The 27958-nt window shown below is 46.3% G+C and overlaps 7 protein-coding genes across 7 annotated transcripts; 5 read left to right on the top strand and 2 right to left on the bottom strand.

Annotated features, from left to right (window-relative positions):
* Positions 1-763: 763 nt before the first annotated feature.
* Positions 764-1094, top strand: N7506_000272 (uncharacterized protein; the record flags this gene model as incomplete). Its single annotated transcript, XM_056949568.1, has 2 exons — positions 764-877; positions 963-1094. The coding sequence occupies 2 exons, from the start codon at positions 764-766 to the stop codon at positions 1092-1094; spliced, it is 246 nt and encodes an 81-aa protein (XP_056815483.1).
* A 3357-nt stretch (positions 1095-4451) lies between these two features.
* On the top strand, positions 4452-4935 carry N7506_000271 (uncharacterized protein; the record flags this gene model as incomplete). The annotated part of the gene is made up of 2 exons (XM_056949567.1): positions 4452-4577; positions 4636-4935. The coding sequence occupies 2 exons, from the start codon at positions 4452-4454 to the stop codon at positions 4933-4935; spliced, it is 426 nt and encodes a 141-aa protein (XP_056815482.1).
* A 791-nt stretch (positions 4936-5726) lies between these two features.
* Positions 5727-9051, top strand: N7506_000270 (uncharacterized protein; the record flags this gene model as incomplete). The annotated part of the gene is made up of 4 exons (XM_056949566.1): positions 5727-5984; positions 6037-6776; positions 6824-7847; positions 7897-9051. 4 exons carry the CDS (start codon positions 5727-5729, stop codon positions 9049-9051), a joined length of 3177 nt encoding a protein of 1058 aa, XP_056815481.1.
* A 3995-nt stretch (positions 9052-13046) lies between these two features.
* N7506_000269 (uncharacterized protein) lies at positions 13047-13488 on the top strand (the record flags this gene model as incomplete). Its single annotated transcript, XM_056949565.1, has 2 exons — positions 13047-13058; positions 13105-13488. 2 exons carry the CDS (start codon positions 13047-13049, stop codon positions 13486-13488), a joined length of 396 nt encoding a protein of 131 aa, XP_056815480.1.
* Positions 13489-19903: 6415 nt separating this feature from the next.
* On the top strand, positions 19904-21771 carry N7506_000268 (Hsp70 family protein; the record flags this gene model as incomplete). Its single annotated transcript, XM_056949564.1, has 9 exons — positions 19904-20188; positions 20238-20282; positions 20335-20714; positions 20776-20875; positions 20920-21017; positions 21081-21098; positions 21150-21330; positions 21381-21519; positions 21575-21771. The coding sequence occupies 9 exons, from the start codon at positions 19904-19906 to the stop codon at positions 21769-21771; spliced, it is 1443 nt and encodes a 480-aa protein (XP_056815479.1).
* Positions 21772-22416: 645 nt separating this feature from the next.
* Positions 22417-24713, bottom strand: N7506_000267 (dynamin family protein; the record flags this gene model as incomplete). Its single annotated transcript, XM_056949563.1, has 4 exons — positions 22417-22801; positions 22854-23619; positions 23686-24283; positions 24336-24713. 4 exons carry the CDS (start codon positions 24711-24713, stop codon positions 22417-22419), a joined length of 2127 nt encoding a protein of 708 aa, XP_056815478.1.
* Positions 24714-25539: 826 nt separating this feature from the next.
* N7506_000266 (flavin-containing monooxygenase) lies at positions 25540-27357 on the bottom strand (the record flags this gene model as incomplete). Its single annotated transcript, XM_056949562.1, has 8 exons — positions 25540-25744; positions 25798-25990; positions 26015-26192; positions 26242-26288; positions 26342-26564; positions 26624-26674; positions 26718-27148; positions 27198-27357. 8 exons carry the CDS (start codon positions 27355-27357, stop codon positions 25540-25542), a joined length of 1488 nt encoding a protein of 495 aa, XP_056815477.1.
* Between the last annotated feature and the right edge of the window lie 601 nt (positions 27358-27958).

The raw sequence follows: 27958 nt of genomic DNA, 5'->3' as shown, positions 1-27958 counted from the left end.
ATAGCTTCTCGTGCCATTGACATTTTCGTCCTCGTTCGCGAGCTAAGGGGACAGACGGTGTAAAGATGGGGCAGGAAATGAGACACTGGCGGATTCTATCGGCAAACCTACCTTTACTGGTATGTATGATTGCGACTGACATCTCTGAACTCCCGGGCTAGCCCCTTTGTGGGAGCTTTGCGGCAAAAGATGTCCAGGATAGGCAAGTACAGGGATGGAGACAATATATCTAAGACGGAGCTTTGGAATGACCTGTGCCATTTGCCAAAGAGCCTTGGTTTCACACAAGCCCTATACCTTCACTGAGCTCTAGCTCTACGTTCCGGGATTCAATAGACTATGGGCGACCCGCCGGCTTCGCATTTTTTTCGCAGCTATTCTCATGACTCTGGGGCTTCATCCGCTGATAGATGGCATGTGAGTAAGTCACCAGGCGTGGGCAATACAGCAATCAAATCTCTCTGTCGATCAATACTCGGGAGCCCCATCTCCGATCCGCAAACGGTGGGAGGTGGATCTGAATATCGCGCTATTGAATTTTTGCCCCGCTTGTACCCCGATGGAAATTTTTACAGAATTCGTAGGCCTAGCGGTCTGATGTGACGGTAAATTCGCAGAGCCGTGTCGATAGTCCTTACCATCGCGTATGGTTTGATTGACTGCTCAGGACATGCCTGACCATGGCGCCTGACTTTCGCACTCCTCACCAAAACTCAGACTTCTTTTTCCATCCTCCGTGTGCTCCAGTCGATGCCTACTAGCAATGGCCCGTCCCACACCATATTCCCGGCCACATACATCCAACGTTGGACTCAAAAGCGCCAGTCATATCGCGCGCTCGCGGTTGGCTGCTAGTGCTCAACAAAAGACAGTGCGCGTAAGTCATTCCGGTTTTCGTCCGCCTTGGTATGGTCGCCCTCTTAACACCTTCACGATTAGGACTGGACACCACCGATGTTCAGGTCACTGAGCCTCCCAAAAACGCCAAGCCCAGAAGAGACAAGAACCGCGTCCAACTATTCTCCCGAAGTGCCCGCTACCAACCCCCATCGAGCCCACTGCAAAAGAAAAAGGGGACAGGGAAGCACGAATGAAGCGAAACAGAAGCTTCTCGCGCAAAACGAAGAGCTGATCATTCAATACGAACGAAAAAAATCGGCAATTACGTGAACAGCTGAAGCAGCAGGAACAGTCTCATTGGGAGGATACACAAAAAAACTTGCGAAAGCTTCATGGGATGTCGTCTTCTGTTGGTGCATTGGCCAATTCGTTTCAATCGGGTCGTGTTCCCTACATGTGCCCGAGGTGTTCAAGCACCCCCGGGGTAAGAGCGTCAATGCAAACGTGATGTGCCGGGTCAGTGCCGGCCCTCGGTGACCAGCACGTAAAGCCCGCCAGCTTATGTAAGCTATTCGATTGGGGATTTACCTTTTTGGAGCTTCACTTGTTATTTACTGTCGCCTTGCTCTAACTGGAGGTGAGTCAAAAAAATATACAGTATTTGTAAATGGCAGTCAGTGATTTTGCAAATATAGCGGATGGATAGTACCTTTTGAGTGAAATTGTATATCTCGTGTATCTTGTTGATGTATATCTACACCTATAACGATCTTTTGACAATCTGTGGATCTCTTGGGCCACAATTGCGGCTTCTCCAAAGCCCAACCTCTGACTGTTTTAATACTGCTTTTACTGGACGCAGATACTATACAACTCCTGTCCCCAAAACAAACCCGTGGTTTTACAGGGCTGAGCGATTCACCATTTTGTTGTTTTTGATGGTCCTCAAATCAAGATAAAGTCTAAATTGAATGCCTTCATTGAGATGAAACACGACTGGACGCTCAGCACTCTCTTAACAAATCATTGATTGTTGCACATAGCCTTTAGAGTAACTCCGCTGGTAAGATCCCCAGTCGCCGACCAAACTGATTAACACCAGGCATCCAAGAAAGTGCGGCAAAGCGGTCTAATTAATCACTACATTTCAATAGCCCTCGGAGCTCTTGGTGAGTCTTGCCTTCAGATGGGGATCAGTTCACCGAAAAACCAAGAGATGTTGAACACAGATTATATATAGCGCAAAGTAGTCATGCTGATAAACATGTAGTTCGATTTTGAACATGACGTTAGCGCCATTTGCTTACTGCTGACGGCGGGTCACCGTGCTCAATCGGGTGGCTGGGGCCCTTGAAGTGCGTATGTGGCTTTTCTCGAACACCGTACAAGAAAACATAAAAGCCCAAGCTCACCCCAGTGTTAGAGCGCGGTGACATCTGCTTGCTACCATTATGCCAATGTCTGAGCGCGGTGACATCTGCTTGCTACCATTGTTCCAATGTTCGAGCGCGGTGATACTGCTTGCTACCATTGTTCCAATGTTCGAGCGCGGTGATACTGCTTGCTACCATTGTCTCAATGTTCGAGCGCGGTGAAACTGCTTGCTACCATTGTTCCAATGTTCGAGCGCGGTGATACTGCTTGCTACCATTGTTCCAATGTTCGAGCGCGGTGATACTGCTTGCTACCATTGTCCCAATGTTTGAGCGCGGTGATATCACGGCCTCCAGCGATAGGACAGACACCTCTTCGTGGTGCTGGAGATCAGTACTCAAACGCAAAGTCATTTGAGGAAGCCAAGATCTGTCCTCAAACATCTTATTCCATGTCTGCTATTCCATATCTGACATCCCTAGAGCCGTTTTGGCTTTAGTCTGGGCCTCTAGTTTCATGTTGCAGAACAAGCCCCCTCGGTTAGAATTCTACTGAATATCACACCACTACAGACGCGCTCGATATCAGTTTCACCAATTTGTTCTCTTTGATTGCTTCTCAACATCTATTTTTATCAACGCTAGGCCCGGTGTAGCTAGTGGACTTTCATTAACCTTTTCCTATTCGACAGTAATTGATGAGCTAGTCCAGATGTAGACCAAGGTGGGTCTGGCCAAGACTTAAGAAAGAACCGAAGAGAACAACATGGTGAAACTGATATCGAGCGCGTCTGTATCCAAGTTATCTTCATCATTCATTACTATATACTGTAAAAATCTAGAATCATTCCAGCCCCCAAATGCAATGCCCAGATCGTTCAAGGGCGTGATCACAATATTTCAGCTCAGTGGTTCGCCACTTTTCCACACATCATCTGCAATCAGATATATATTGTGAAGCCAGATATTTTCGAAGTGTGTTCTTGTTGTATCATGGATATTTCCTTGCATTGTCTAGATACGTATAGCCCGACGTTGGACACTCGTTCTCCGATGGTTGTCATATATACAATATCGACTTAAAAAATAAACACTGAATATTGTGTATACTACAATAGTAGCTTCTCATTAAAGTCTATCACTGGAACGTCTTCACTCATTATATTGCATACCATCCACCCCGCGCAAGTTTGATCTTCAAGAGTGAGTGACAGCCGCTCACATAGTGCTGAGTTGTGGCAGTGACCAGGCCGATTCAATTACATCACACAAACGTTGAAATAGCTTGGTCTTTCGTGATAAACAATACTCTTGGTGGCGGTACCCGATGGCCGACGAAAGGCCGGAGAGTAAAGGACCAGAAATTGAGAAAGCGTAGAAAAAGGCGGGCGTTACGCTTAGACCTATCAGACATGCATATTCTAATGTCGTTCATCAGTGTTACGACCGTATCACTGCAGCCCGCCGCAGATCCCGACAAATGCGGTGTTGATTGCTTGATTGTCCAGTAGACACTCGAACCAGGAGAGAATGACAGGGATCTGGATATTGCAAAGAACAAATTCGTCGAAGGCCCAAAGTCCAACCATTACCCCACAACAAATCAATGGCCTCAAAGTCAACCATATTTCCGTTCAAATGAGAACACTAGGAGGTCAATTGGCTTACTGCAATCCAAATGTTCAAACGCTAATTGTCAATAACCTGTCCACCTCACAATAAACAAATCCATCGTGTTAAGAGCACTACATGCGTCTGTTGAACTGAAAACGACTAAATGGAGACTAAATAGATAAGTGCTGTTCAAGTCTCCCAGGCTGAAGTAACACCACGGGACATGAACGCTCCAGGCTAAATCCGTTTTATACCAAATACACAAATTCGGCAGCAGATTTTTCCCTGTTAACATTTCATGAGCAGCCTTGAGCTGCGGCTATTAAGCGGGGAGCTCATTTCTGGTTATATCTCTCTCTGATACCGTTTATTAGGTGTAGCTCCCGAGATCAAGGTCACAGATGTATCCGCCCCCCGTTTAATCGGCCTACTCATCGAATTTACCCGGCAAAACTTAGTCCGGGCCGCCTGGTCAATCTGGCGAAGTCTATCACAAGGCCACGAAGGGACTCTCCCCTACTGACCAGTGCATACTTTCTTCTGCATCTCATTCCTCAATCAGTTTAGACCTGCAAATATAATGACCTTTTCAGACTCTATGATCTCCAAGCAATTTTGATAGCAATGATGGCAGAGTCCATGCTAGACGTTGAGCTGCATTGTTCTAGCGATGTTCTCAAAAACTCTGTCAACCCGCCCTATGCGGACAGCACTCAGACAAATGCTGATCCTGACCCAGCAGCAGAATCGGTGGGTCTTTCTATTCCTTGCTTTTTGCCCCGGACGTCCAGCTGATGTTCTCCATTAGAATCAACGGCAACCGAAATCCATGGAGGAGCGTTTTACGGCGAAGCCGGAACGGAGGTATTCTTCGGAAGGGTCGACAATCACCCATCATTGGAGGCGCCGTGACAAGCGCAAGGAAAAAAGAGGCCGTAAAAGGAGGAATCGAGCGCAGCAACTCAATGATTACAACGAACGGCTCGTTGCTCGGCATATGCACAACGAAATCAGGATTCAGGACCTCAAGCGGCAAATCAAGTTACGCTGGCTCCAGGATGTGGAGTTCTTGGCCCGCAGACTGCATTCGCGCGCACACACTGTTTGAGTCGAATGGGTAGAGCTGCCATGTTGCCGCTTGGGTTTAAGAGTGCCGCATGAAAGGGCGATACAGGAAATTAAGAGAGATCGCAACAAACCGATGGATTCCACCACTATGTTCAATACCGTACATCTCCACGTTTGTCTGATTTCAATGTAGATTCGTCAGTTGCTTGTAAATTAAATGGCCAGTAGAGCCAATGGCATTCATTATCGTAGGAAGTATGCTTCGAGGAGGGATAGTCTGACCAGCGCGCACACTGTTGAATTATGACCTATGAAGTACCTTGGGCACGACCTCAACCACCCTCATCACCGAGTCAGATAATCTACCTTTCCGTTACTTAATCTAAGCAACCTATCCATTAAACAACACTCCGCCTTTTTGACAAGGATGCAAATCACATTTGCAGGGTCTGCTCTCTTTCGTCTCTGCGTGTTCATTGCTGAATCATGCGGTTGGCTCAATTCCGCCTGTAATTGACCAGAGACCACGTAATCCGTAAAGCAAGGTGACGATGCACAAAGAGTGCCAGTGAATAACCACACGCCATAACTGGATGTTGGGATAAAATTCTTCACGGAAAAGATGATAAGATTGGGTTTCAACGGCTCTTACAACAGGAAAATCACCAACGACCGCCTCTATCATCTTAAGCACCAGAGGTTATCTGTGAAATCAAAATCATGTTCAAGTGAACTTGTTAGCGTGCTTCTATATAGTGCTCTTGTTCCCTCGGAGATTGATGCTGCAAGCTCCCGCATATCCTGCCAAGGCCTTGCGCGCTCTCAATCATCATGGGCATCCAGCGCAGTGGCCAGATGGTCCCGGCTGCTTCCTATGATCCCAAGAATCCGTTAGTTCGGGAATTTGGGCAGCTTCAGGTTCTCGATGACCTGATCCGTTTGCGAGCGGCCGACATTGTCCAACATCCGATCCTTGCCTATCCCCGATCAGCGAACCATGCCGCGTCCTATGACTACTATAGCGGTCAAATCTTGAATGGCCTGATCAGTCAAGCAGCGACGAAGCTTATGCACGTTGACTTTCAGACGGTAGGTACATTGAGGCCACATGTCCTTACCTGTTCTGACATCTTTTCGCTAGCCAAAGCAAACCAGATCGATTGTCGCCCTCCTCGCCTTGTCAGATCTCGATATGGTAGTGACATTCTTTGCGCTGAGCCGGCTAGGTTATATTGTCATGATGCTTTCGCCGAGACTGTCGGGCAAGGCATGTCTATCCTTGTTGGAGGCGGTGGGGTGTGAGTCCATTGTTTACGGAGAAACCCCCGGCATTCGCACGACGGTGGGCGACATTTTGCAACGGAGACTGGTCAGCTGCCATTTACTACCTCGATGCTCCTTGGACAATAAATCCGAAGCTAGCTTCTCCTTCCTTCGCCGCGATCGCAACCCCGACACACCCGCTGTGATCTTGCATTCTTCAGGATCCACTGGTCCCCCCAAACCGCTGTTTCTGACCCATCGAGCGCTCATGTCATACCTTCTGGAGGGTCCTGGGCTCACGTCGTTCAGCCCTCTTCCCTGGCACCATCTGCATGGGCTCTCCACCGCATTCCAAGCCATGTGGATGAGGAAGATCGCGTACATGTGGAATGCCATTCTGCCGATGACAGCGGAGCGCGTGCTCACCGCCCTCGAAGAGGCGCGACCGGAGCTGATAGCGGCAGTCCCATATATGATTCAGCTGTTGGTGGATGATCCCCGTGGCATTGCGGCGCTGCAGAATTGCACACTGGTCACTTACGGAGGTGCTGCCTGCCCTGACGAATTGGGGGATCGCCTGATCAGAGAAGGTGTCAATCTTGGGGGATCATTCGGCCTGTAAGTTCCATTCCTTGGTGATTCTTCCACGCTGACATCCAGGCCAGCACCGAGGCAGGTATTGTGGCTGATTCGATCTCACGGCCCGAAGATGATTCCTGTTGGAACTACCTGCAGTTCTTTGACAGTGTTCGACCCTATGTTTGGATGAAACCCATCAGCGAGACCGAATCACTCTACGAATGCGTTTACCTGGTCGGTCACCCGGCTTTGACCACATCCAATTCAGACGACCCGCCCGGCTCTTTCCACTCTAAGGATCTTTTTGCTCCTCATCCTACGATCCCGGAGCGATGGAAGTTTGTGTCGCGACTGGACGACCGCATTACCCTCATCAATGGCGAAAAAGTCCTGCCACTTTCTTTTGAAGGCTACGTCAAGCAACATCCGCTGGTCCATGAAGCGGTGGTGGTGGGAGTTGGCAAAGCCACTCCCGGTCTTCTAGTCCTGCGCTCCGAGGAAGCTGGGGCCCATTATCCGACGGGTGAAGACTACCTCAATGCGGTCTGGCCGTCCATTGAAGAAGCCAATTGCCAGACAGACGCCTTTGCTCAAATCTCACGGGGCATGGTGGCGATTCTGCCATACACCGCAAATTTTCCCCGAACGGACAACGGGTCTATAGTCCGAGCACAGGTCTACCAGCAATATGCTGAGTTGATCGAGACCTTGTACACCGCGGAAGCACGCGCCGAGGCGGGTTTCCAACTTGACCTGGCCGAGACACAGTCTCACCTTCTTCGGCTGTGTTGGGATAATCTTGGCATCTCCATCTCGAGCGTGGATGCCGACTTGTTTCCGGAAGGTATCGATAGCCAGAAGGCAACACATCTCCGCCGCTTGATTTTGCAGCATTTCAGGTTCGACCCTTGTCACTCTCACAGTCAAAACTTGGTGTTTGAAATGGGCACCATATCGCAGCTGGCCCAGTATATCTGTGCGTTGCAGAGCGGAGGTATCATATCCACAGCCGAAGACACTGTTTCACTCATGAACGACCTGATTGAGAAATACTCCCTGTTTCGGAAACATCTGCCGTGTCCGGAAACCCCACGGAGAACAAAGAGCGTCGTAAGTCATTGCAAGTCTGACTCTGATCCATCAATCTGACAATGCAAAGCTGTTGACAGGAGCAACTGGCTCAGTGGGTGCACACGTGCTGTTTGAACTGCTGAACGATGACTCGGTGTCGACCGTATACTGTCTCACGCGGAGGTCATCTCCGCTGAAGGCAGTACGCCGCAGCTTGTTCGAGAGGGGCCTGCTGCTCTCGCCGGAACAGACTTCAAAGGTTGTGGGTCTGAATGGCTCACTGGAGCGGCCTGATTTTCGCCTGGACCCAGTAGGGAGGATCTTTCGTCATATGCAAGACTCGGTGTCTCTGATCATCCATACCGCATGGCCGGTCAACTTCAACCTCCCTCTCACCCACTTCGAGCCCCACATCCGGGGACTCTACCATCTCATTGGGTTTTCGCTTTCAGTTCGAAGACTCAAGCCTGCGGTCATGTTGTTCTGCTCTTCCGCCTCTTCGGCGCTAGGCGCCTCCTCTGCCACGATCCACGAGGAGCCCCTCGACCTCGACAGCGCGGTGATGGGCTACGGCCAGTCCAAGTTAGTGGGAGAAAAGATGATCAGCCTTGCACGTCAGTCAGGAGCCAGGACATATTCTCTCAGAATGGGTCAAGTCTCGGGACATTCAAAGAAAGGACTATGGAAAGAATCCGGGGTAATCCCTCTGATGATACGCTCGGCACTGACCCTGAGAGCCCTGCCTGAGCTACGCCAGGAGTGCTCGTGGTTCCCAGTGGACAAGTTGGCTTCAGTCATGCTCGAGTTAGCTGAATCGTGCTCTGCGCCTGACCGCGATGTTGGACCAAACCGCGCGTCCGAGCCCTCTGGAGTGGTCCGTGTTGACGACTCGATCTATCACGTGTACAACTCGCGCGTGTTTTCTTGGTCTGAGCTGCTGGCGACCCTCAGACGAAACGGATTCCAGTTTCAGACAGTGACGTTTGAAGAGTGGATTCAGTTGCTCCGCGAAAGCGAGGCACGGGGTGAAGAGAAAATTAACCCGGCCGTCAAACTGATCCATTACTATGAGATGATATTTGGTGTCGTGTCCCCCATTAGGCAGAACGGGACGAGGGTGTTCGTGACGGACAAAGCTGAAAGAGACAGCGTGACTCTACGCAATGGTTGCTTGAGTATTGTCGAAGACGAAGTCTTGGACCGCTATGCCAGAAATTGGTATATGAGGTGGACGAACCTTTAAGTTAAATAAACGGGATACATACTATAGAGAGGATGCGTAGCATAGAGAGCAGATGTTTCTGTTGGGAGGGGCAGAGAGCCACGATCTTGGAAGCGAGGATTTCGAATTCCCTTGCGTAGACACAGTAGCGGCACTTGTGCCAGTCAAGAGCGATACTCGTTTTGAGTGATAGTTGCCGCCTCGGACATTTTACCGGAAATCATCAGCCCTACTACGGATTCAAAACTGCTAGGAAATACCAGTACATAATACATTCGGATTTAACTGTCACAATGCGAGCTTGGTCTTCATGATCTGGTGCTGTCTTGTAGAACAATTGAGGGCGGTTTCTGGCCAAGGAATGTGATAGCCCATGGATGATATTGGGGGCGGGAGCAACAAACACTAATTATTCTTTTTATGGGCTGTGAGTCGTTTTTGTGTTTGCAACGTGATCCCTTAATTCACCAAGATGGCTGGAATCTACTAGGGTTTAAAAGGCCGAAGTGCCAACTGGATCTCAATCTGAATTGATTTGGCACACATCGTGTTATTAAGGTTTGACTCTTCGCCTCAAACAAAATCGATTGGCGGATGACTCTGACGCCAATCATGGAGTGGCATAGGTCTTCCCACTCCACGTTTTGACAAGTGGAGATTGTAAAGCTAATCACGTGACTATGATTATATCTTAATTGCCACGGACAAATTAAGCTTCCGGCTGTCACATGATGCCAGACATCCCACCTTTTCGGGTTCGGCAACAAGTGGCTACTTGACTCACATTCATTCATCTAGGATTCAGGTATGCCTTATTTTGGGGGCATTTTCGATGGTGCTTTCCACTGACACTTCGAAGCCAACTCTACCTGACAAACTTAGTAATTCATTCAAATACCTGTGTTATGTCATGTGAACACATACAACCCGTTTCGCTAGCTGGCGACACTTCCTGATCATTCTTAGGATCTCAGAACTCCTCGAAATCAAGATAGAGCGAAAAATTGTCTTTTACACGATTGCACTTAAAATGCTCAATTAAAAATCAAAAATTTGATACCTGACGCGACAACTGAAAAGTTCTAGTTTGCTATTTGGTCATATCCGAGCTGAAGAAATCTCCACAATCCCCAGCATTCCTACGATCAACATACAAGCTAAATTGATATTCTCCAACAAGCCCTTCCTCGATCCTTCTTATCCCGACGACCGGAAGTCGGGTTTCACCCAGCGGGGGTACAGTCGCTGCAAGGACGCTGTCGCGTGGAGGACCATGAGGACCACTGACATACGCGTGCCAGAATATACCATCTGCATCGGGAGCAAAAGATGACGCTACTGTATTAAGAGCTGGTGAGTCCGCCAATAATAGCGCAGTCATTATGCTCCCGATGCCTCTGACGGGACACTTCGATCCCGTTTTCCCACATTGCCAACACAAAACTACCGTGGTAAACATCGCGCGATCCAGCAAATGACCTTCGCCGACGAAGCGCTTCCAGCTGCCTTCGCCAATGATGACAGCGGTCCTTTCACACACCGCGCAAATAAGGACAGTTGCGACTTGCATCATTTTACCGAGCAGGTGTCTCTAGCGGAAAGAGAAAATGGGATGCACTTTTTTGTTCTGCTTCTTGCCGCATTTAGTCTCATCACCTAAAGTTTCATACTGATTCGTGACACTCACAGCTTCCCTTGTGAGATACAGAAACAGGCTTTATGGTGAAACAGTGGAGAGACCACGAAATAATTTGATCTAGATATAATGTCAGTACAGATAGGTCTGTAAGCAGGGTGTCGAAGGTGCGGGTATAATGAGTTCTAACTTTGTGCGGGATGAGAAGTTCTTGAAAATGAGGTTCCCAGTGACCAAGTTTCCAAAGGAATGATAGCGGACTGTAGAGAAAAAGAGAAAAGCTTCAACGTTATCGTCAATTAATTAATAAGTGCACTGCAGTGCTTTGCACAATGAGTCAGCTTGAGATAATTTCTAGACACCTGAGCCAGGTATACTGTAGCAGAGAATTAAGCAATGGAAGATTATCAAGCCAGCCAGTTATAGAGAGTACCAAGATTCTTTCAAGTAGATTGTGAACGATCAATCATGAATCTGATGTACGCGTTGATGAGGGAGGTGAATAAGGGTAGAATGAGCTCAAGAAAGAAGCTGTGATAAAGTGCGGCAATGCGATATTTTAAATCCTAGATTATGTCTTCATTGATATCCAAGGCATCAATATGGACGTGACCGCAGTGACTCTCACATCCGTGGAGCGTTAATTTCGACCATGAGCAAGGTGGAGCAGCGCGATCTAGTGTGAGACCGATGGTTATTTCCCCTTTCTGTCGTGAGGGACATTGTGTGCCCTGAAGTTGAGGGTAATAATTTGTAGTGATACGGGCGGATAAAGAGCTGGTTGTTTATTCGCAGGTAACCCACTCAACAATACAATTGTTGAGTGGTTAATTCTCAGGACAATAATTCCCTTTCTGATACAGGGATTTTGAACATCAAAGTCTGTTTAATACCTACGGACGTGAGTCGAAGGCAGTCAGCCATTTGACCAGCCCACAGTCTACCCTTCAGGTGGCAGTTTAGGCAAGGATGCAGTATGGTGTTCACCAGAATGAAGTCAGCTGGAAAGTTGTGTGACCGCAGCCCAGTTCAACCTGTTGTTTTCAATTTCGCCACTGTCAATTAAATTCAGGGGATCAATGTTCAGTTTCCGCAAAACCTGAGTTTTGGTTCGCAAGGTACGATACACAGCTCTATTCAAAGACTGCAATCCCATGGTTATGTATGCCTGTCTTTGTTCAGAGGTATCGATTGAGTTATTATTCCAGAGGGATATATGAGCCTATATATACAACAATAAGCCAAGTTGATTGGAAATCAGCTTGGACGTCCGCATAGACACCTCGGACCTAATTCCAACGATGCGGCTTGGTTCCTGATCTGCACAAGCTTCATTTCACAACAGTTCCACTCCGCTCCTCCGCAGAGACATACAGCGGCGGCCGAATTTGCCAGTGTTTTCTAGCTAGCCATCTACCACTCAATGTCTTCTTTCGATGAGCTCGCCTCTTGTTCCTCAAGAGTCAATGTAATATTCTTAGAAAATTTAGTAGATATTTCGAAAGCTAAAAGGAGACCTACCGTTGGATGGTCAGAAGGAAATGTAGACTGGACAAGACGTAGATCTCCATGATGTGACCGACGAACGATGATGACATGTACCACCTCCAGCCCAAACCATTTTGCCACCTTCGAGATGGTTCCAGGCATGGCTCGAGAAATGGTTGCTAGTAGTATGTCTGGACGCAGAATTGGATGGTTGATGGGCAAAGAGAGATCTAGAATGCTGGATACAGTGGAGAGCAATTGCTGAGAAAAGTGAGATCAAGCCCTTATAACTCAGAAATTCCAGGGAAGCTTGTTAATCTAGCTTTATAACGACAGCCTTCAGTTAATGAACAAGTATTTTTGGAAAGCGAACGTGCTATTTTATGTGGTGTGGAGAAATTGGGGTGGATTTGTGGTGATGTACAAAAGACCGGTGCCAATTTCAACGTGCTGCTCTTCCAATTACAGTACCCTTAATTCTCTTTGTGATCAAGTCTTGTTCATGATGGCTAATATTCTGCCACATTAATCATACCGACTCTGTTCATTCATTTAAACATGGCGTCTGGTGCTTTCTGTGAGGTGCGCTCAGAAATACACTTCTCGCCCAATGCTATCATGAACACATGGTAGTACACATGGTCTTCCTAGTTCAAGCCACAATATCTATGCATGAACGAGAGAAGAGATATACTAGCTTCTCAATTGATGAAGAGGAACAAGCAAACTATAAGTATAGCCATTGGAATCAAAAATCGTACTTTTACTGTTTCAAGGCACTGATTCCCTCTAAGTGTACAAGGTGTCACTTGCTCCATATTACTTCTTTACCCCATATTATTTCTTTGACCCTTACTGTATCTCCTCTTTGGCCAATTATTCACTCGCAGGCATGGATGCCTCGGTAAGTCTCTTCCTCCTTAGCCGCGACATCGCTGACCAGTATTAAGGAAGTTCTTCGAATTATTGGTGCACTCAATACACGCACCGTTCAAGCAGAACGCCGCCAAACGAGAGCCGAGCAGGAGCTAGTTGCCATACGGGAGGCGCTCAGCCAATCCAAGAGCGAGTTGGAGGAGATAGTCCGGCTAACCGAGATTCTTTATGAGGTCAATCGGCGAATGGGATCCATGATAGATTACCTGTTCACAGAACATGGTATCAAGCATGGTTATGAGGATGCCAAGTCATTTGATTTGATGTTTGATTTGGTGGTGAAGCGGCTGGAGGCGGAGTCGCAGGAGCCTCCCAAGTGCGACGATAAAGCCGGAGACCTCACTGGCAGCCGTGTCTCCGCACCTGCGGAGGTCAGTAGTAGGAGTGGTGTGAACTGATGCAACTTATGCATTTCTTCCTGTTACGCCCTGAGAAGCTGTTCAAATAGAATAATTCAATCAGATCGCAATCTACCTGGGCCGAATCAAACCATTTGCGTAAGGGTAATTGTCGGAAAGAGGCCTGCACTCGCTCAAGCAACTTTGAGCTTGAGCCGCCTCGAGAAATACATCGGTATCCGTATATATTCGAGACAAGATGAGCATGAAATGGAACACCCCGCAGCTACTCGGTACAAACGCAACTCGTTGACCGAGCGCAAAGTACCCAGACTATATCTCATGACTTTGTAAGAACTATAGACTAAAAAGAAGTTTGAAATTGGGTGACCAAAATTTTCATTTTGTGCGATATAACATTTATAACCCGATAACATATATAACCCATGGTGTGTAGTTCCTGTTACTGCTCTTGTCATCGGAGTCCGCTGCAGATCTTAAAAAGCCCAGCGTTTAATCATAACATTCTACCGATGGTTCGTAAAAACCACGGCTTGACACAGGCGGAAGAAGACTACATATACTGAGCATGTCACATAGGCATATGTGTTGAGATGAGCCCGTTTGAGAGTAGGTAGATTGACTTCACCAAACCCCAAATGACCAATGGCTGTCTACCTATTAATGGAAAAGATCAACATCTTGCGAAGGCTGTATGGCTTCTTTCAAAATGGAAATTATTCTAAATCAGAAAACAAATGATCTTAAAGCGGAGATACACTCTGTTAAAACCTCTCGGGCAGGGATCACAGCACGGGAGATAAACGTTCCGAGGCTAGATTAACCAAACAAAACGATCACGAGGTACTCATTCCTGTGGCATCCTTCTATGAACAGCGCTCAGCTAGGTAATTTGCCGCTCCGATACTAGTTATCTGGGAGGATTACGCCCTTGCCCGTTTATTCAGCCCATTCGCCAGCATTGACCTCAATCCAACAACGTCTATCACAAGCCGGTCCAGCCTGTCGGCAGCGCAAAGCCGGGCTCACTGTTAATCAGGGGGCTGGTTTCAGCTACAAAATGGAGTTGAGAAAAGCAGTGAGCACATTACTGCCCTGTTAATTGGAAGATCAACTTTGGGATCTCCACAAACCTGCAGTTTATTTGCTCACGAATAACTTATTCCGGGGTGGGAAGTGACAGTTCTATTATTGACGTGTAATGGTGAACAATGACTTGAGTAACCAATTGCTGTAGTTATTGAACGAGATCGATACTCGTGTTCAATCCATAGAAACTCATGAGGCAATCTTTGATAGGTGATTTTCCGGTTAATTGCCCACTTTCTGCCGCAATTGTTTTCGATTTTGTTTATTCAGCACACAACACTCAAGATTCATCCTCCTACATTTGAACATCGGTCGTCCTGTTTATCACTGGTCCCGAAGAAGATTCATTACCCATCGTTCATTGGTCGGCTCGTAGAATTAAATCAAACCTAAAACTGCTATTTCTAACCGCAAAGAACAAATATACAAATAATGTGGATCTTGGAGGAACAAATTGGGTAACTATATTGTTCACGTGCGCCCGTGTTTGATACATTGCTCAATGAACTAGATCACCTTTTTTGCAGTCACTCAGAAATATGCCAGATTAACTGCGCGCTACCTGCAATTAGTGGCTTTTCCTTTGGCTATCTGTTAAGGCTGAGAAGATATTCATCTCAGACTCAGGGTTTTCAGGAACTGAACATTGACCTTCTGAATGTAATACACATTGGCGAAAGTGAAAACAACATTTTTAGATATATTAAATATGCCGAAATCAGGTTGTGGTCATTCTTCGTGCGCTAACAACCGTCCAGCTGTCGGTGTTCATTTTGGTAGAGACCATACTGTACTTTTTTGTCTCCCATGCCGCCTAAAGGTAAACTGTGGGCCGGTCAAACGACAACCTCCAATTTACATGCGTAGATATTAAACAACTTTTGATGTAATACCTGTAGCAGAAATGCGCTGTTGTCTGAAAAATTAACCACTCTGCAATTGTCTCGAGAGTTGCTCGTGATTAAACATAGAGCTCTTGATTTGCCTGTGTTACTACATAGTTCTACCCTCTATTTTCTCAGTGCGAAGTACGGCCTTGCACCTTTTGTGGCCTTCAACTGCAGGGCGTACAAGGTCCATCACGGCTGAAAGGGGAAATAACCACCAGGCCCACACCAGATCCACCCTCCTCATGTTTAAAATAACCATTCCACAAATGTGACATTCACTCCGTTCATGTATCGATTGATGCCTTGAATATAAACGAAGGTATTCTATGATTTAAAACATCTCATAACCTTACATTACCACAGATTCTTTCTTGAGTTCAATCTACCATCATCCGCCTTCCCCATCCACGTGCACCTCGGATTCACAACTGATCGCTCGCAATCATATGAAGGAATCTTAAAATCCATTGTACAAGATTGACCACCTCAATTTCATTGTTTGAACTTCTGTCAAGGTACTTCCCCTACTGTCAATAAATAACGAGTAATCCGGGCATCCATCCTTCCGTCAGCTTTAGCTAACTTCCTCATCCGATAGATGTATTCCGGAAAAGGAGTGTTACAGCACCAAGGGCGTCGAATAAACGCAATGTTTGGTACCCCTGGCATTCTTTGTTCTTTAAGTGGTACCATATCAGAGCCAGCACCCTCCTTCCATTGCTCAAACGTCTCTTTTACTTACAGCGCCCTCGCTGAGATGACTGGCGGAAGATCCTTCCAAGGGTTAATTGGTCCAAATGATGTTCGAATATCAATCGACAATGGTGTCGTCATCTCGGGACAGCTTGATCGTCCCATAGATAGTTCGACTCGAATTTCTGGTAAAGTTTCATGGATTCAGATCTGATATGTCTTCCAATAACATGTATCATCGGCCACTGAAACGGCCAAGTCGAGAAATCTGTATATAATGCGAATGTCATAATTCCTTGCGTTAGGTCTCGTAATGGAGGCTGTTCACGAAGCGTTCGTTGTGAGCCTCAAAAGGGGTTTATAATATCTTCTCGGGACAAGCTAGAACCCGGGGCGGGCTACCGTGTGATGATACAGGTGCGCTCGAAATTAGTTTCACCATTTTATTCTCTTCGGTTCTTTCTTAAGTCTTGGCTAGACCCACCTCAGCCTACATCTGGCGTAGCCTGGTCATGACTGTCCAATAGGAAGAGGGCAATGAATATAGACTAGCTAGATCAGGCTTAGTGTCGATAAAAATAGTAGCTGGAAAGCAATCAAGGAGAACAAAATAGTGAAACTGATTTCGAGCGCGTCTGTACAGTATAAGAGAACGCTCGCAAGATTTCGAATCGCAGAGTCAGCATTGTCATGGTCCCAAATAACACCTGACACTTGGGCAGCACATACAGAACGTCAAAGACCCCAAAAAACAGCTGCGCTTTATGAGCATGGTCTAAGTCTTTTTCGACGAGGAACAAATAATGGGAAGGGTGGGGCTGTTGATTCCACAAGGGCCCAGTTGTCTCATATAAGCTTTTCTGGGCTCAATCAAGCCAAATGCTCATATAAGGCAGAGTTTGTGAAATCAATGGAGTTGCGATCGATTTTGTCGCACAACGGGACTCGAATCTGCTGTTGGGGGTTCAAAAAGAATGATTCCGTCTTCCCAGTCAATATACCGATATACCGCTATGCTGCTCGCTTTTCCCTTATTCCCTGGTTGATTTGGGATTAGCCTCGGTCATGACGTAAAGAAAGATAACACTTGTTAACCTCTCTATACTGCAATCGCAGTAGTGGGCATATCTCAGAAACTACATGCTGGTAGGTAGAATCATGCGTAACTCAATTTTGCTCTAGAGCGAGCCGAGCTTGAGGTATATGAGAAAATGGAGTGTCATAAAGATTTGAACTTTGGCACCTGAGCAGGAGAATGTTCCAGACCGAGTTCGGTTTGTGACGAGTCTCCAAACCGGAACAGTGATATAGTATGATGAGTTCTTTCCATTACTGTAAATGTAAAGTGACTGAAATACTGAAATATCTCCTCGAATGCTCTGACGTCATCCAGTCGGTCCCATGCTTTCTATATCTCCTGTCCAAAAGTAATGTCAGTGTATTGAGCGTCCAAAAAGAAATGCCGTCAACTTCTATTCCATTACAGATATCGCCACCACCCAGTATGCCCAGCACAGTTTGTTATAGAATGAACCCTCGACTAGTCCAATCCAGGATTCTGATAGCAGATGTAATCTATACTTTTTGCAACACATGGCCATAAAATTGATCTGCACAAAAGTATAAATCTTTTTGAGATATTCAGATTAATGTTACGACTCACTTTCTGGCTTTCCTTTGTACTGATATGCTTCTCCACACTCTATTTTGCAGTACTACATCTTATATACTGCAGATATGTCTAGACTCGACTCTCACCTGAATATACAATTCCTTTTTTTGTAGTCCTTTTATCTGCATGGCGCGCCCGGGAAGGATCTGCATTCCAAACGACTGTAGATATTGAAACATGGAGAGCACAGACACTTGTATCATCAAATTTTCATAGAGCAGTAGTCCAGATGGATTCCGGCTCCAAGCAAAATCGATCTCCGGATGGTTCCTCTTTCCAAAGGGACTGCCAGAGAGAAAGAGCAACGGTCGTCTCAGGACAATCGATAATTCCAGCCGCAGAGGTCATACATGTCATGTCGACGGTATGTCCACATGGTGATGATACAAACCTGTAGATTTGTGGCTGCCGATTGCACATCATCCTGAAATCAGCACATTGGCTAAAGATACTATGCAACTGCTGCTGTCGCTTATCAGGCGCCGTTTTGGTATATTCTCCCAGCTCGTTTTCCACATAGGCCACAAGTTCTTCTATGAGAAGCTCTTGTGAACGTTCCGTCATAGTGCCGAGAGCTGTATTAATTCCTAATTTGCAATGTTTCCATGTATTAAGACCACCTAAAGTAACGGTTAGTGAAGCTTTTTGATGGGTAAATGCACACACTTTGCTCAAATATCAATTGGTCTATACCGAGAAAAAGCTCATGTTCGCATTGACTGAGCCCAGGGAAGTATTGAAGAAAAATGCACTCGTGGAGCAATTTAATTATCCAGCCTTGAATGATTGCCCAACGCTGATGGTTGTTGCCTGCAATGGGATGTTCTGAATGGGTAGTAGTCGTCCCAATTGATTGAAGCATACCACTGTAATCGAGAAGGTTCAGCTTCGCAGCTTCTTTGAAATTCTGTTTCACCCAACGATCAAGGCTCAGTCGAAGCCTTCGCCACTCCCCTCACAAGATCTTCTTCATTGATTACTTGAAGGTCATTTTCGAGAGTATTGATCCTACCGCACAGTCCAGTGATCTGTTGCTGGTGTTGGTCGTCTGAGACCATTGATTGCATCTCTAGTTCAGTACAGAGCTCATTCTTCCGTCGTAGTTGCTCTTGAACACGAGTGAGCTCGTTTTTGTAGGAAGCTAAATGTGCCCTTAATTCTCTGCTGATCTGGCCATATCGTAAATAAAGGCTTCTCATATTGGAGCAAATGTTATACCTTGCGTTGTGCCTCCAGTTCTCCGTAAAGTCCGCAATCATGGTCTTCACCAGAGTTTTGAAGCGTGTTCAGTCTACTGCCCTCAGCTTAAGCCGCAGCAGGGCCCAGATATCAGCATCATGTTTCTGCGATAATTGAAGTAAGGCGTACCACGCGCAGAGTTATAATTCTGATTTGACCTAACATTTCGAGACGGGAATAATGAATTCCATAGAGGCATTTTCACCAGGTATTGGGCTCACGAAGACTGGGCTCGATTCCAATGGGAATATCTTTCGTCATTACGTGTTAAATATCCTGGCTAATGGCATAAGTGGAAATTTGCCTCTTGTGGCGATCAATGAATCAATGAATCATCAACGAGGGTGGCGAGAGTTTCCGGTGCTTGCCGAGCACTGGACGCTCATAAGAGCGCGTTGGAAATAACGTACTATATGACGGAGGCATCCGCATCCGCGGAATTGATGAGAACACAATCAAAATGGGGAAAAGTAGTCGAGTTGTCATAGGGCTCGATTTTGGAACAACTTTCAGCGGGTGAGTCAATCAAAGTCCCAGGAGCTCATGCCTCATTATTTTTTTTGTTTACAAATGCCAATTCGTTCAGGATTGCTTGGGCACTTGAAGGTGGTTCCGAAGATGTCGAAATTGTGTCTAGCTGGCCCGGAGGGGGAAATCGCAAGTGACACGCTGACAAGCCTTTTGTGAGAGATTTGTTAACTCAAGCCCAGGCACCACTCTAAAAGTTCCTTCTGTTATCTCGTACGAGAAAGATATTTCAAAGTGGGGCTATCAAGTCGGTCCTTTGTGCGAGGTAATTCGCGGTTCCAAGCTTTTGCTAGATGAAAGCCAGGACCAGGAGTATGCACCATCGCTGGCCTCTAAGTCTGTTATGGCACAATACAACAAAAATGCTGTTCAGGTCTCGGGTGAGTATCTACGACATCTCGTTTTACATGTGAATGAAACGCTTCAACGACGCTTCGGAGACGCCGCCAAGTCATTGGAGATAATCTTTGTGCTTACCGTTCCGGCGGTTTGGTCCGACAAAGCAAAAGATGCAACACTTCAAGCCGCCATAATGGCTGGTATCAACTCCAACCAAATATCCCTTGTGTCGGAGCCGGAAGCTGCCGCTCTACATTCACTCAGGACAATCCAACCAAACTCCATCACGGTGAGGAACTTACTATCATCATTGAGGCATATATCTGACTATTTGGAAGAAAGAGGATGTTTTAGTGGTTTGCGACGCAGGTGGTGGGACTGTGGTTAGTACCACGCCCGGAAACCAAAAAAGGCATAGTTTAACTCCGTTTTCAGGACTTGATCTCTTACAAAGTAAAAGAAGTCGATCCACTGAGTCTGGAAGAAGCCACACAAGGCACAGGTGAGATTATTGATGACCGAGTGCCGCAATTGAATCACTTATTTCTTATCTCTAAAGGGGCTGTTTGCGGATCACTACTACTTGATGAGAGATTTGAACGTGTCCTCATGAAGAAAGTAGGCCTTCAGAACTATCAATCTCTTCCAATAAAGTCCAAGGAGGCTGCTCTTTCCTTTTGGAGGGACATGGTCAAGCCTACCTTCGGTGAAGAATCTGACTGTGACTTTCTAGACGTGGATCATTTTGTTCCACTTCCAGGAGCAGCGGATCAACCTGACAAGAATATAGATGGTGGATTTGTCCAATTTGAAGGGTCAGTTTGGCACAGTTCACTATATTGATTGCTATGCTTCACCATTCTAATTTCTGCCCAGGTTTGAGATTGAAGAGATATTCGAGCCAATAGTGTCACGAGTCGAAGAATTAGTTCGGGGGCAGCTTGAGAAGATTTCCCGTAACCGACTTAATGCGAAGGTATTACAAAATTATACCACATCGAACTTTGTTGACAAGTGCAGGCTATCGTTCTTGTGGGGGGGTTTGGCTCCTCAAGATATCTCTTGCAGCGGTTGAAGGGCAGTAATCCTTCTATTATAGTATTGCAACCCCCAAATGCGTGAGTTATATCCCACCAACAGCAGCTTTCGTCGAGAACTGATTATATCGCGTACATGTACAGTTGGGCATCCGTTGTCAGGTAGGTAAGAACGAATTCCAGCAAATTTTCCTCACTCCTGACATCAATCAGCGGAGCGGTTCTTCGTGGACTTGAAGGAAACCGCGTGGAGACGCGAATTTCCCGACGTTGGTATGGTGTTTCAGCCAGTACACCGTTTGATAAAGCACGTCATGCGAAACGTCAAAAACATTGGTCAGATATTGAAGAACACTGGGTCGTCCAAGACAGCATGACTTGGTACATTAAGAAGGTTGGTCAGCTTGAATTGGCACTCGATATGAAAAGACTGACAAGAGGAAGTCTGCCAAGATATCCGAACGCCAGCCCATCAAATTCAACTTCTATCGCGCAGTCAGGGTAGACCAAGCCAATAATTTAGTCTTTACAGATGATCTATTCTTCTGCAACGACGATAGAGAACCGGATTTCCGTTGTGATAGTAAGTACCTTGAGTCTGATTTCTGACACGGGCTGCAAATTGTTGACCAAGGTAGGAGTACTTCCACTTTGCACCTTGGAATCTGATCTTAGCAAAATCCCCCGTCAGCTCTTTGAAAGAAAGCGAAATTCAAAAGGGATCGAATACTTCAAGATCTCTTACACTTTAACAGTGAAACCTACCTCAGCTTTACTGCTTTTCGACTTGGAATTCAACGGAATCTCTTATGGAAGTGTGTCGTCTCGATATTGAGCCGATAACAAGCCCCAAATCGCGTGACGATCTCTGTATATATGGCACTGGCTGCAAATTTGTTACTTGATTCTTACTGAAGTTTTCTATAATTGGACTGTTTCATCATCTTTTCAAGCAGGTGCGAGAGGTAGGAGAAGGGGGAATAATGGAATATGTCACTAATTAAGACCGGATTGTGGTGAGAATTGACATATTAGTCGGGTGCAGGCCGTGTTGTACTGTAGCTATTTTGTGAACTGGCATCTGGTAATTCTCACAGCGTTGGAACTGTGTGTTTTCGGGATGCTCTAAATTATCGCGCAATCGAGACTGAGTAAATAAGCGATGCTTTCAGCTCATAACCGCAATGAAGTTGCAATGGCTCTGTTGCATCTGATACAGGAAGGTACATCGGGGAGATTACTTGTATGCTCTTTAAATGAATGAACTCTGCTTCTCCCTGCGAAGAACACACAAATATGCAGTCCATGTTTGTATGTGATTCGTGGTCTTTCGGAGTTGTGCATTGTCAATTGAAAGCACTGGTTTCATTAAATTAATTGAGAACTATATATCAACAGCAGACCCACACGAAAAGCTCTTCGACCCCAAGCCATCCCCACAAGACATGCTCCAAGAACAGATCAAAGAGTCAAACAACGCTCATAGTAAAATATCTCTTGCAAGGGAGAGATCGGCTATTTCCCTATGTAGTTGCTCGCGTTTCCCTTTCAATGTGGGCCCCTCTCCTGCAATCGCGTCAAGCTGTTCTTTTCCCAGTGTGCTGACCAGAGAGGGTGACAGCAAACCCATCGGGGTATTTGGCCCTTGCATAAGATAATAACCCGCTGCCTGCATGCAAACGTTGTCAACAAATCTCTTGCGCGCAACTTTGTAGTATGATTCCAGGATATCCTGAAGGTCTTGGACAGCATGTTCGGCATTACTCATGTTTTGGTGATGATTTAGATCGTCAACACGCACTACCTTTCCCTCTGGACTGTCGAATGCTTTCTTTGCTTGCATCGAATTTGCGCGTTTCTGGCGACTTTGGCTTGTAAGCTCATCATGTAAAACGCCAGTATGTTGGGAGCAAATACCATTTTTCCAGATTATCATTGAGGTAGTGGTTTAGCGTCATTGGGGTTATTGATCTTTCAATGAAAAGCAAAAATTCAACTTCATCAATCGCACTTTGGTATCTTTCCCGCAGCTTGCCCATCAGAAAGGAAAGCAGTTTCTCAGACACTTTTCTGTCAGTACAAATCTGTCTCAGTCCGTTGGTAATGTAGCCATGGACAATGGTGATGATATCACCGATGTATCCATTCGCCAGGGAGATCCATTTCAATGACTGCTTCTTCATTAGGCTCGAAAGAAGGACGTGATTGAATGTTCCAATTTCAAAGCCTCGCGATTGGCGGTATTCATCACCTATCCAGGAGCAAATATCATGACTTAGCGGAGGAGATACACTGGATGATTCTGGCAGAATATCCTGAATTTCAGGGATATCCTTTACTTTTCTTGAGGGCAAAAGCCTTCTCCCTGACTTTGGATGATTACCAGCAACGTCGCTTGCATCGGCTTGTTGGGGCAACGCGCTGTTGAAATTGATCAAATGACCCCACCGGGATAGATCTTCTGAGAATTTTTCGTTTCTTGCAACAACCTCAGTAGCCAGTCTGAGGGCTTTAATATTCTCGAACGCATCATTCGAGCTGTAATTTGCCCCCAATGCTTGCATGGTAAAATTCTGAAACGAGGAAACAATACCAAGCAAGTATTGCACTTGCTGCTCCATTGTGTTCCGCTCCGGCCCAAGAGACTGAAGGCTAACTTGGCGGGCTCTGAGGTTCTTGCTCACTTCAGATGTGACCTACATACTATTGTTAGCCTGGTTAAGGATTTCCTCTCAAGGGCAATGGAAACTTCCCGATGAAAAAGCCTGGCGCGCATTGGCGGTCACAGTCACCCGAATACGAATCTTTAGTGCATCAATCCCAAAGCTGTCACAGCCGATAGTGCTCCAAGGGTGCTTTTTGTGATGCTTCTCTTCAGCTGCATCTCGATGTATACCTCCCAGTAGTTCGCTCTGTCCGAGGTTTCTGACAACTACCCATCCGAGCCTTACTTGCATATCTTTCCCTCTGATGAGATCAATGACCTTTTCCTCCGCGCCCCTGTCTACCAGATCGGGCTTGGTTAGAACTCCAAGTGTCCTTTCGCCCTCAGGGTCAAACTCGTGGGCCATTTCAATAATCTCTTGGGTCGCTATGTCAACGTTCGCCGGCACCACTGTCAACATGATAGAGCGAGGATTTCTCATATATGCCTGTACCATGTCGCGTACCAGACTTTTATCTTCCCTCGTGGATTTTCCGGGTATCACATTGCGAAAGATTCCAGGAACATCAATCACACTAATATGATCCTCTTGCGGCCCACAAATCTCCACTCGCAATACGTGATTAGAGAAAGTAGGTAATCCGTCATCTTTCAAACGAGAAACTCCCATGAGAGTATGAACCTGCAAGTAGATGTCAATATCACCCATATTAAGATAGATGCCAACTGTGTACCTCCGTCATCATTTCAGAGAATGACTCGACATCAAGAGATTGTAAGTTTTTGCCTTTCCAGTCCTTCAATTTCGATGCATGTGTCTCCTCGACGTTGGAATCCGGAATTATGGAAGCCATAATTGTTCTCTCGCTATGTTTAGACCGGCGAAATATAATCTGAGTAGCGAACCTTGTACACAGGCCGCTGTCCCGAGGAAATGCCAATCGGGTTAGCCCCTCTAGGACAGAGCTTTTGCCACTTGACTGGTCTCCCACAACAACTAGCTGGGGAAGGTTGATGTAATTTCCAATATTGCAGGCGAAAAGCTTGTCGATTTTCTCAAGTAAAATTGGATCGGCTAGGCCTTGATCGACATCAGGAGGGTAAATGGCCATACTGTGAGGATTTTGCAGTGAATAACTTTCCTGATTATAAAGATGATTCGTACGACAGTCGGTTGTAAGTGAAAGCGACGACTTTTACCTTTGTGATGTGACAAATCCTATATAACCCGTATGCTTGATCACTGCATCACGTCATAACAAGGTACAGTACGTCAAGAGCTGATCATGTCGGGTATTCTAGACAATACGAACAAATTTTGAGTATTCGCTTTGGAAATATTCGATCGCTAAAGGTATTGTTTTAGAGTTGCAACCAGGCAAACTCCAAGCCGATCCTCCTTCTAGACTCCAAATTACCTGTGCGGAGATTCCTCAGGATAGTCATTGACATCATCCAATTTACCACTATGTTTTAGTAGCAAGGGATTGGTCATCAAGAAATTTTGGCTCTCGATACATGTGACTCCTAATGTTCCAATTATTTTCGTACATAGGGTTCTTCGCCCTTCGCCGCGTTATCGTTCACCAGTATCAAGGAAATTCTTCGGATCATTGCTACACTCAGTACACGCACCGATCATGTATTATACTTTTCTTTTCAATTTGACAGAAAAACGAGGAAATCTCACTACTGGTGTCTTTAGGAAGGAGCCATAATCGATGCAACCCAATTAGAGTAACAAAATAAAAAAGAAATGCCGTCCACCCAAGGTTGGTGAACATATAAACCGAATTATTTAGTCCAAGGTGACTGAATATAAAGTCTACCGGTAATCCCAGTGGTTCATTGTAGGAAACCGCGTGCCAGCCCAGAAACTCAAAGACTTGAAAGGATATGAGAAGAAATTCCATCCCGTTTTTGGGTCAGTATATTGCTTCATTGGAGATCGTCAGCAGGCGCATGGTTCATTACGATGATCGGCAAATAACTCACATTGGAACAGCTGCGCGTCAGCACTGTTTTGCTGAGAGCAGTCTGTATGGTGTCGCACCACTCAATCTCAGCCCCTTTGCATACCTCTACGATCGATGCCTGTCGCTGCAGTATAGGACGTGCAATCCTAATAACGAGGTTGACCGAACTGTGACAGATATTAGCACAGCTGCGGCGGTACTGTTGGAGGACAATACTCACCACTCGATCGCAAAAAGGACAGACGTGTGTCCGCTGCCTGAATTCGGACCTAGTAAATAGAACATGTTGGGAAACTCGTTCATCGCCACAGTTTTGTAAGCGCCGATGCCGCCTCGATCATCCCAAATCTGTTTCAGCGACTTTCCACGCCGGCCTATCACCGAATCGGCCTTCCATTGAGTGAACTCAAACCCTGTCGCGAGAATCTACGATCTACCGTCAGCATGGGATATGAAATTATCTTTCTTCATGCAACTCACAATGAAATCAACCGGGTATTTTTCGCCTGAACGTGTCACCACACTCTTCGAGTCGACTTGTGAAATCGAGTCCTTGACCAGATTCATTCTAGGGCTGCGAAGAGATCGGATATAGTGATTGTCTAGTATCCTTCGCTACATACAGTGTTATTAGAGGCCCGACACAGTTCAAACACTCACATACTCGGCACCCAAGGTCATAACCAGGTGTAAGTAAAGGCCAGTATCGCTCTAAAAGGTTTGAGTCAGCATAAGGGTGGCGACTGATTCTGTCACATACTAACCAGGGGCGTTCTCCGCAATATACTTCCGACTGCGCGAAGCTCTCTCCTCTCTCAATATGTCTCCTTTGGAATCGTTGTAAAACTGCCCAAGTGTGGTATCAAGGATCCAAAAGACCAGCCAACGGATAAGAAGCAAAGTGAGTGGAATGTAGCAGAAGCAAGCGCGCAATACTCTTCCAAATCGGTAATTGCCCATAGGCATCGGGACATAGTACTGGGGGCTCTACTTCCACATACAGAATCAGAATCAATGGAGCAGACTCGCTGCAATGAAAAACTTACCCGGATAAACTGCGTCAGGCTGTTGACTTCATCGATCACAGCAGGAACTACCTGTGAGCCGGAACCTGTAGAATGTTATCTCAATGTCCCTGACAGGCGAGTCATAGGTGAACAAACATCCGTTACCCACCACGGCTACGTTGAGGCCTCGGAGGTCGTACTCCTTATTCCATTTGGCAGTATGCACCACGGGGCCTTCAAATGTGTCCAAGCCAGGCAGGATAGGAAACTTGGGATTGGTATAGCCCCCGACAGCGGAAACCAGCACCTTGGCTTCGTGAAGAAATTCCTCTTCTGTCCTCAAATTTCTGAGAGAGACATGCCATGTACCAGATGATTCTACCCACTGGGCACCTTTCCATTCAATCTGAAGCTCCACATGATCTGTGACATTGGAAGTGCGAGCAACGCGTTGGATGTAGGATAAAATCTCCTTCTGGGACGGGAAAAGGCTGGTAAAATTTGGGTTCGGGAACCATGACAACGAATATAAAGCTCCGGGTATATCAACACTGCATCCTGGATCTGCCCCTTGTAAGCTAATACCACTTTGAAGGGGACGCAGGAAAATCACATTTGTTGGCGGCCCACGCGCCACCCAATTCTCGAGCGCGGTCGTAAATCACGTAGTCGCTGACACATAATTGCCGTTGGAGCTGACATGCCATGTTGATTCCCGACAGGCCTGCTCCAATGATGACGACGTCGCTGTACAATCTCTTTTGGTTTTCCATGTCTGACCTGTTGTGTGTGAACCAAATATCGTAGTAAATATCATGGTATGCAATTTATAAGAGCGGGCCCACCATGAGCTTATCAAAAAAGAATACCCAAAGTGTCTGTCTCTGTCAATGAAGCCGACCAGGAAATGATAGGAAAAATATGAAAATTTTAAACATAAACAATACTTTCCCAAGATCAACAGCCACAGATTGACACTGCGACACTGCGGGGGCAACGGGTGCAATACGGGGCCGAGCAAATCGCAGTCAATTGAACTGTTTACTTCTTTTCTTGCGGAATTACCGCGGGTTTCTTTCATTGGTCCAATTATTTATTCCCGGCCCTGGAGCCACATTGATGAACAATAATTTAGTCAGCCTCTTAGTGGGAGAGATTTCCATTCAAACATACCTCGCGGTTTGTGCTTTCGTTCAAACCCATGTCCAGCCAGAGTTATCCCAGACGTGCCCCTCTGCAGGAGATGGCTCTGTTGTAGATTCTGAGTCTACCTCTAGTGTTCTTGGCCTTGGAATTCCACCCGACTGCAGAACAATCTGGAATTTGCCCTCGCAGAGAACATTTCCCTCAATCGTTGGTAAATTTCGCAAGTCT

The sequence above is a fragment of the Penicillium brevicompactum genome (assembly GCF_028827555.1).
Source record: "Penicillium brevicompactum strain IBT 35665 chromosome Unknown utg000001l_segment0_segment0, whole genome shotgun sequence".
Taxonomy (NCBI): domain Eukaryota; kingdom Fungi; phylum Ascomycota; class Eurotiomycetes; order Eurotiales; family Aspergillaceae; genus Penicillium; species Penicillium brevicompactum.
Note: the sequence above shows the minus strand (reverse complement) of the source record. Positions and strands in the feature narration are given on the sequence as shown.